General features: G+C 43.9%; 1 protein-coding gene across 1 annotated transcript in view; it reads right to left on the reverse strand.

Annotated features, from left to right (window-relative positions):
• DNAAF9 (dynein axonemal assembly factor 9) overlaps positions 1 to 6,228 on the reverse strand; it is a 141,520-nt gene extending 135,292 nt beyond the window's left edge. Inside the window, exon 1 of the mRNA XM_058563120.1 lies at positions 5,806 to 6,228. Coding sequence (XP_058419103.1) covers positions 5,806 to 5,888 — 83 coding nt within the window. The 5' untranslated portion in view covers positions 5,889 to 6,228. The remainder of the gene's footprint in view (positions 1 to 5,805) is intronic.
• Positions 6,229 to 10,108: the final 3,880 nt, after the last annotated feature.

The following is a 10,108-nucleotide window of genomic DNA, read 5'->3' on the forward strand; positions in this document are numbered from 1 at the left end:
TACATGGTCATCCCAGACACAAGTGAAAAGGCAGATACTTAGACCTCTACCCCGGGGCCAGAAATAAGGCCGTAAAAGCCTAAGCAAACCCTTTTTGCTTCTATAGGTACCACACCAAAGCTCTCTAGCCAGCATCCAAGCAAGTATACTGGAGGTGAAGCTTTACATTTTCAGATACACAAAGTCATAGCCTTGTTTTGTATTTTGAGTTTTCTTAAGGCAGGGACCATGTACACTACAACAGCAATTATTACTTCTGTAGATCTGTAAACCCAAAAGGGAACCATGGGTTTCGGCAACTGGCCAATAAACATCACCTGAAGAGACAACCTACCTCTGTGAGGCTTTACAAAGTGCTCTCCGTAGAAGATCACTATTGTGAACCACCTTCTCACTATCTAGCTCATAACTGTGATTCTTTCTTCTCTGCACACCCATGAAATTTAACATAGCCCACAGTTTCATCTGTAATTATTCTCTATTCTAAATAATTAGTACAAGCAATGTTTCCTAATAGCTAACAATAGCGGTTCATATTTAGTGAGTGCTGACTATGGCCAGACACTGATCTAAGCACTAGGGCAAGCCATGTGTGAAATGGCAATAAAAAATGGTCCCAGCCCTTTGGTAATTTCCAAGGGTAACAAAGAAAGTCCTCCCTTATGAGTCCCTTAACAAGGAAGAAATCCCACCTGCACATGGGATAGAGGAGCGCCAGCACAGGACCCCCCTTAATCAGATTGTTTTGCTACAGTACATCCTCTAGTGGCTTCTTAATAAGGGCACATGGAAGGTCAAACTTGGAGACCTTGCATGTGTGAAATGTCTTTATCCTTCTCTCATACCTGCCTGAGAGTTTGGCTGGATACAGAATTCTAGGTGGGAACCCATTTTCCTTCAGAAGGCACTGCTTGCTCCATTATCTTCTAGTTTCCGATCTTGCTACAATCCTATGATTCCTGACCCTATCTACGTAATTCGTAGATATTCTTTGGTCTTTATAGTGCTCAAAAATTTCATGATGTTGTGCTTTGGCATGGATATTTTTAAATTAATTGTGGTGGATTCCTGGAGAGTCCTTTTAATCCAGAGACTCAAATCCTTTGGTTTTGAGAAATTTTATTTTATTTTACTTTATTTTGGATGATTTTTTCATGCCATCAAACAATAACCATCCACTATCCCTCCTTGTTACAGACATCTACAAACCTCTGGGTCATTCAGTTCTCCACATTTCCTGAAGATTTTAGCTTCTGGATCATTGTCTCTTTTGCTATTATTACTCCCACCTTAATTCATGATAATCTCAATATGCACAGAGATAATCCTTCCACTATCCTTACTTCTCAGTTCCTTGACTTTTGTCTTTCAATGACGTCCTCTATCCTACTTCAGCCACTCCCTCCCCCAGTGCCCACATGCAAGCAGCTCAAGACAGCTCAAGGAAAAGCATACAACCATGCTAACTGGGTCTCACCTAGATTTATGACAACAGACACCAACAGGGCACTTGGTGCTGACTAGCAATCCTAAAGCATTTCCTTATTCAACTTATTTTTCCCCACTCTCCTGGTAAATTTTACACCTTCTTTCTCCTGAAACTTCCAACACCTCCTCCATGCTTCATTTTTAGCGGAAGACCTTCCTTCTTATTTAACTGAGAATATAGAAGTAATCAGAAGAGAAATTCTACTTTCTCCTACCACCAAGCTACCAACACATCAGCATTTGGGTCCATACAATCACCACAGATGAACTGTCCATGCACCTATCTAGCCTGAGACCAAAATATCCATTCACATCCAAGATTACATTCCTTTTGACCTACTATTAGACCTACCATTCCTTTTGACCTTCTATTCACCCCTGCAATTGTCCATTCTCTCTCTTTAATCATCAATTTCCCTATCTATACTCCATCATTCCCGTCAACTTATAAACATGCTATAATGTTTGCCGACCTAAAGACAAAAAGAATTCTAATACTTTATGCCCTTTCAACCATAGCCATGTTGCTCTGCCTTTCCTTATAATAATCCTTGAAACAACATTACTATGACTATCTATACTGACTGTCTTCAATTCCTCTCCTCCTATTTTCTCTTGAACCCAATGCACCAAAACTGTTCTTGTCAAGGTCATCAATGACCTCCACATTACCAAATCTAATAGTCCTCATCAGTCCATCAATAATATTTATCATCTGGTTTTCCATAACTGTCCTTAATTCTTCTCCTATCTCACAGGTAGGAAACCATTTTCCCTTGGAATTTGGAAGACACTGCTACACTGTCTTTTCCACATGGGATACCCCAGAGCTTGTTTGCTGGTCCTCTTCTCTATCTACACTTACTCCCTCGAGCTCTATCTAGTCTCATAGCTTTAAATACAAATTTTGGGAGTCATCAGCATATGGGTAGTCTCTCCAGTACAAACCTTTCTCCTGAACTCCAGGCCAATATATCCAAATGCCTATCCAATATCCCCACTTGGATACCTATCAGGCAACTCAAACTGAACAAGGCCAAAATTGAACTTTATTTTCTCCACAAACCTGCTCTTATTCCAGCGTTCCCAATATCAGTAAATGGCAAAACCATTCTTCCAACAGCTGAGCCCAAAACTGACTATAACTTCTCACATTATTGTTCCTTCAGCCCTATTTCTTCCTCAGTACTTATTTCTCACCACTCTGTATTATGAATTTTACTATTTTTGTCTCTCTCCACTTACAAAGGAGCTCTTTGAGGGCAGAGGCCTGCCTTATTTGTCTGAATCCACAACACTTAGCACAGCGTATGTTGGATTATTTGTATAAAGAGACAGTAAAAACTGTTAGGCAAGTCCTGAGCAGTATCAGATCTCTCTGCAGAAAAAGATTTGAAGTAGGAAAGCATATATCAGCTATTTCCACTGGTTCTTTAGTGCAAGTCAAGACAGTTACCTGGTAATAACTCCAAAATCTCAGTGGCTTGAAACAACAAAGGTTTACTTCTTGCTCACTCTACCTGTCAAACATAGGTCACCTGGAAGCTTGCTCTGGGTCCCAGACTGATGGACTAGCCACTACCTGGAGCACCAACAGTCACCATAACAGAGGGAAAGAGAATGGTAAATTACACACCAGAAGCTTTTACCATGAAGGGATACACATCGTTCCTGCCCGTATTTCACTGACCAAAAGCAACTCACAAGGCCATACCCAACTTCAAGGAGGCAAGCAAGTACAACTGTACCACATGTCCAGGAGACAGAAATCAAAAATATATGATGGACAGCACTGATGACTACCATTTCCTTCAAAAGAAGTTTCTAGTTCTAAGCAACAATATTTTAACTCCTGATTTCTATTTCCCATCTGTGAAAATGAACTTCACTGCAAGAAGAGAACCACACACTTGCAAAGTACTATCTACAGGTCTTTAGGAACGTAACTGCACCAGTTAGGCCTGCCTCTCTCATCACTCGGGAGTCAGAGTGCAGTAAAGAAGCCAAATATAGGTGACAGGAAAGTGCTGAGCCCAAATCTGCTAGAAACGTTTAATGTCAAATGTCAGGGAAAGGCTTGAATGGGTAAGAAGAGCATGTTCAGTTATGCAGAAGTAGGGAAAGGAGGGGAATCCACCAAATTTCTTTTACCAAAGATATAGAACAGCCAGGCCTTGGGGTTCCTTGCACCATCCCTTGTCTGAAGACTAAAAAATTTCATTCAAACCACTTGATGAAAGATTCAGAGTTTGATTAGTACAGTTAGCCAACATTAATCTTTAACAGGAAAACACTACTTCAAAAAAAGAAAAAGCTGCACACTGCCATGCTACTAGAAACAAGGAAGGCAGCAGTTTTATTTGTTTTGTTTTGTTTTGTTTTGTTGTGAGGAAGATCAGCCCTGTGCCAACATCTGCCAATCCTCCTCTTTTTTTTGCTGAGGAAGACTGCCCCTGGGCTAACATCCGTACCCATCTTCCTCCACTTTACATGGGACGCTGCCATAGCATGGCCTGCCAAGCGGTGCCTCGGTGTGCGCCCGGGGTTCCGAACCACCAAACCCGGGGTCGCAGTAGCGGAGCGTGTGCACCCAACCACTTGCACCACGGGGCCGGGCCCGCAGCAGTTATTTTAGAAAAGGATTTTACCAGGAAGTGTTTTTTTTCCCTAAAAGTCTCAAAGACTCAAGATTCCTAAGCTCAAGATGACCTGGGATGAACCTCAACTCTACAGAGAGCCTAGATTTAACGGATGGCTGTTCCAAGTTCTAAAGTATCCTGCGTAGTTTCTATTCTACACAAAGTTCAAATACTTTCTAACAGTAAAACTGGTTGCCAGAAACGTTAGGATGGATTGGAGATGGTTACCATAATCAGCTAAACACTTGGAACTGTAAAGCCCACAAGGAATTCCATTCAAGGGCAGAGCAGGAGTTCAATGTCACCTGCCAAATTAGAAGCAAATTAGGACTCCTAAATGCAACCCTGGGTATCTAACCCCACCTCCCCCATCCTTTATTCATTTAACAAACTTGCATTAGTTGCTGGGGTGGAGGAAAGAATGCCAGGAAGTAAGATAAGGAGAGAATTCTAAGATTTAGCTCTTGTTCTCCATGAATTTGGTCTAGTTAAAACAAAAAACAGATTGGCTAGAAAAAGCTAAAAATACAATGCCTTTAAGTACCATAGCAAGGATATAGGAAAAACCATTCCAACATATAAGTTGACCTTCTTTCAAGGGGAACAATACCCTATTTGCTTTGCTAAGTGGCTAGAACAGAGAAAAAGCAAACAAAAAAAACCCCTCTCTTCTGGTTTAATGACAGTTTAGAAGTACCAAAGCCCATTTCTCTCTCCCTCCCACCCTCCCTCTCAACGGCCTCTGCTGCAACCCCTCCATCATTCCAATCTCCACACTCCAGCTGGCGGTCCCATACCAGCTCCACCACAAACAATGCCCAGACTACCAAGATCAGCCCCAAAGGCACAGGGAGCAGAATTCGGAAACGGATCTTCCTATATCGAAAGGCTGCGGGGACCCTCCCCTGTATTACCCACCTCATCCCGAGGCAGCCGGGGGCTCTGTTTCTAGGCTCAGGGGGCTGAAGTCCGCCGCTTTCGGGGGTTCTGGGCCTCTTTTCCCTATCCATTCAACTAGTTTTCCCTCTTGCGGCCCTAATAATCACCTTCCCCCAACCTGAGCTCCCCATTGTGCAGTGAGGGAGCTCGCGATGCAGGCTGGGGCAAGGGAGGATGGGGAAACGCGCAATAGGGAAGATGCTGTCAGTGGGTGTGTATGTAGGGGGCGGCAGGGGGGTACTCTTTAAGGAAGCCGCTGTCAAAGGGACAGGCTCTAGGGAGACCTATTGTAGGAGGGCATTATAGGTAAGCTGTTTCTAGGGAAACCCATTTGGGGGTTCTATACAGGGGAGCTATTGTGTGTGGGGGGTCTCTATAGATAGCCGCTTCTGGGGGAAATATTCCATGGGGAAGGCCAGTGAGCTATCCATAGAGAAGCCACTGTGGAGGTTCTCTATAAGGGAATCTTTCCTGGGGAAAACGTTCTATGGGAGTGGGGATGTCACAGTAGGGGATCTTCACAGGGGAGCCGTTCTGGGGTTGTCTATAGGGGAGCCATTGTGGGAGCCTCTACAAAGGGCGCTGTTCCTGGGGCAACGTTACTCGAGGAGCCCTTTAGGGAAAAACCGTCCTCCAGGAAGCCATGTCGGGCCACGCCCTGCGGCGGCAGGCGTCGCCGGACCCCAACAGCCCGCAACCCCCGGCCCGGCCGCCCCTCGGCGGCCTCGGCCCCGCCTACCTGACGGAGGGCGACCCGCAGCCGGGGCCGCCAGGGGACCGCGCGCGGGGCAGCCCCAGCCGGTGCGGGGGGTACACATCCATGGCGGCGGGCGGCAGAGGACGACTGTGCGCGGCGAGGGTCTCTCAGGCCCGCGGGTCGGCTCCAAGCTCGCGGCGGCCGGGCGGGGCGGCGGGGTTTGCCGGGTGGGCGGGGGGCGCGGCGCGAGGGGGCACGTCGGGGGCGGGGGCGGAGCCGGACGCGCGCAAGGAGCGCGGATGGGGGCGTCGGGACGGGCTGGGATTGGGGGGAGTCGGAAGCACGTCCTCAGGGCTGCGCCCTCCTTAAGCTGCGGGGCGGCCGGGCCGGACGTGGGGAGCGCCAGACCCCAGGGTGAAGGCTACCACGTCGCCGCTCTGCCCTGTCGTCAGGCCCCGCATCATGAAGGGGTATTCTCTGCGGCTCCCCCAGCCACGCACACGGACGCGCCCGGGGGCGGGGCCTCGATCCGCCCCGCCCCGCCCCGCTCGCGGGCTTCGGCCTCCAGCAAAGCCTTCCGCTGCGGCAGCGGGTCCCAGGCACGGCCGAGACCCTGAGCACCTCCCTGGTGCCTGGCTCGCTTCCCCCGGTCTCCCAGGCGGGTGCCTCGCTGCTGTTTCCTCACCCGTTGCTATTTAATTGCGCATCCTCCCTTCAAACATCCAGCCGATTCCTAGCCGACCTCAGGTTAGCAATGTGCGCCCGGCTGTGTGCAGGGCGTGGGCGTTAGGGGCTCACAAGATCTCGGAGGATCCCTGCCCTGTACTGTTCAGATTCTTGCTCGACCTGTTTCCGACTGCAGGGCCATGTACAAGAAACCTAATCTCCCCGAGCTTCAGTCTTCTCAGATGTAAAACGGGGGAAATACCTCATTGGTAAGGTTGCCAGGCGTTCTGTATATACAGGACGTATTTAATTATTTTATTCTGCGTCCTGGATTGACTTTGTCAGGATGCCTTTAATGTCCTGTATTCATTTTCTTACAATCAAATACAAAAATATTATAGCTATTTTTCCGCCAAGGTAATTGACGCTTAAATCACTTAAACGGCAACACCAGCTGAAAATCCTACCTCCCCGAATAAAAGATCTGGACAATCCCTATAGTGTCTCCCGCAGATTTAGCTAAGGGAAGACCAAAAGAAGGGATTAGAGATAAAAGGTTCTTGTTTTTCATATTCAAGAAAGAAAAAAACTTTTGGTTCAAGTTCCAAGTCGTGAACAAGTAACGAGCATTATTTAGAGAGACCTTCACATCAGTACACAGGATCTGCAAATCAGCCAATCAGCGACAGCCTCACTCCAGGGGCTTCTGAAAACCAGCCAGTCAACAACAGCTTCACTCTGGTAACTATGCTTCTGAAAGTTAGTAAATCAATGACAGCCCCAAACCTCTGAAAGTCAGCCAATCATTGACAGCGCCACGCTTCTTGACAACAACCAATCAGCAAGTGCCTCACCCCAGGGACCAGGCTTCTGCAAGTTAGCCGGTCCTCAGCTGCGTTACTCCAGTGACCACGGTAACAGAGGTGGAAGTCCGTCAGTCGCTGGACGCTCCCGCTTCTGAAATACCGCCAATTCCTGAATGCTAGGCTTCCCAAAAACGTTATAAAAGATCAGCTCTGGCTTTGTTCAGGGAGACAGTGCCTTACAAGTACAGCTCTCCTTTGCGGGCAGACAAGAAATTCACCTTTTTTTTTTTTTGCATCAGGCATTGAGTTTAGTTTGTTTTTCGCGAGTTCAAAGTTCTCAACCCTTTCAACTCCCACTTACTGTTAGTTATGCGTTTGGTCTTGTGACAGATGCAATGACGCAGCCATGAGATTTATCAAATACAGCCTTTTCCATTTTTGCAGTGGTTGCTGTTATTAATTTTTTTCTTTGTCATTTCAATGGATATAATCACAAAGTTGTGCAATTACCACCACAATCAATTTTAGAACGTTGTCATTACCCCAACAAGAAACCCTATACCTTTTAGCAGTCATTCCCCCATTTCTCCCCAACCATCTCAGCCTTGGGCAACCACTAATCTTTCTCTCTCTGTGTATATTTGCCTACTCCGAATATTTTATATAAATGGAATCACACAGTATGTGGTTCTTTGTGACTGACATTTCATTTAGCATAATATTTGCAGGGCTCATCCATGGTGTAGCATGAACTAGAATTTCATTTTTTATGGTTGAATAATGTTGTGTTGCATGGATATATCACATCTTTCTTATCTACTTATCAGTTGATGGACATTTGGGTTGTTTCTACTTTTTTACTATGTTTTTTTGCTAATGCTGCTATGAACATTCATGTATAAGTTTTTGTGTGGACATGTTTTCTATTCTCTTGGATATGTAACCTAGGAGTGAAATTGCTGGGTCATACGATAACTCTATTTTTATCCTTTTGAGGAACTCCCAAATTGTTTTCAAAGCAGCTGCCCTATTTAAATTCCCACCCGCAACGTATGGAAGGTCCAATTTCTCCACATCCTCGCTAACACTTATTATCCGTCTTTTTGATTATAGCCATCCTAGTGGCTGTGAAGTGGTATTGCATTGTAGTTTTGGTGTGCATTTCTCTGATAGCTAAAACGTTGAGCATCTTTTCATGTACTTATTAGCCATTTGTATATCTTTTGGGAGAAATATCTGTTCAGATCTTTTGCCCATTTTTTATTGCATTGTATTTTTATTAAGTTATAATAATTCTTTGTATATTCTAGATACAAGTCCCTTATCAGATTATGATTTGCAATAATTTTCTCCCATTCTGTGATTTATCTTTTCACATTCCTAATAGTGTCCTTTGAAGCACAAAATTTTTAATTTTGATGATATCTAATTTATCATTTTTCTTTTGTTGCTTGTGCTTTTGGTGTCATATCTAAGAAACCATTGCTTAATCAAAGGTCACGAGGATTTACCCCTACATTTTCTTCTAAGAGTTTAATAGTTTGGGCTCTTACATTTAGGTGTTTGATCCATTTTTGAGTTAGTTTTTGTTATTTGGTGTGAGGTAGGGGTCCAACTTCATTCTCTTACATGTGGCCATCCAGTTGTCTCAGCACCATTTCTTGAACAGACTATTCTTTTCCCATTAAATTGTCTTGACACCCTTTTTCAAAGTCAATTATGTTACCTCTTTTTTATTTGTGTATATTTTCAACGCCAAAATGCAAGTGTGAATTTTGTGATGAATTTTCTGAACAATGGAGACGTATTAAATGGTGGAAAAGTCCTCTTGAAACGTTTTATGCAGTATGCAAGTGTTCATTGAATATTGAAAATGGTGGAAAGTCAGATATAAGCCAGCATATACTAACAGCTAGACATAAAAGGTGTGTGATTTCTTCAAATTGTATCAAAGAAAGTGATAAAATAACAAATTTTTGATTAAGAGAAATTTAGATAAATAACATAAAATCATCACAGCAGAAGTTGTAATGGCCTCCCACACTGTATGTTGTCATCAGTCTTTCAGCTCAAATTACTTTTTGAATGTACTGCTACCAGAAGTATTTTCTAATTCCAAAATTGCAAGCAAAATTTCAAATGTCAGGACAAAATCTACTGCAATAATTAAAAATGTAACAACTCCGTTTACTGTTGCAGTAATTATCAAAGCTCTAAATGCCTCATCTTTTTATGGCATCATCATGGATGCAAATAGTGACAATGCAGAAAATTTTTCCCTTTGCTTGTGCAATACTCTTCTTGTGAAAAGGCTCGCTTGTAAGGCTAGTTTGAGTAAAATCCCTTCCAGATGAGACTTCAGAAACAAAAGCAAGATTTTGCAGAGACAATGAGGAAAATTGCACTGCTTTTGATGGAGATAATAGAAATACAAACGTTGGTAGGTGTTTGCGTAAAGGTGCAGAGGTTTGTTCAAAGTTGAAGTAAAGCATGAATGATTCTCTGGAAGCTGTTGGCTGTTCTGCTCATATTCTGCATAACACTGTTCAAACAGCATCTGATGTCCTTCCTATTGACTTTGATGTAATTGTCATGAAATCGTTCTCTTAACGCCAGCATTTATACTGTTCAAACTGAAAAATTAAGGGATTTTTGTGGTTTTGTTGGCATTCAGTATTCTTCATTTCTCTTGCATTCAAAAACCTGTTCCACCTCTTTAACAAATGGATTTCAGAGTATCTCAGTTTATTTGAAGCACTGAAATCATACTTTAATTCTAGAGAAAAGGCCCCCCAAATCCGTATTGACTTTAAAAATAATCCATTAAGGAAAACTTACTTATTTCTTGTTCATGGTTTACAATATTTCTTTAG

The sequence above is a fragment of the Diceros bicornis genome, chromosome 19, assembly GCF_020826845.1.
Source record: "Diceros bicornis minor isolate mBicDic1 chromosome 19, mDicBic1.mat.cur, whole genome shotgun sequence".
NCBI classification, from domain to species: Eukaryota; Metazoa; Chordata; class Mammalia; order Perissodactyla; family Rhinocerotidae; genus Diceros; species Diceros bicornis.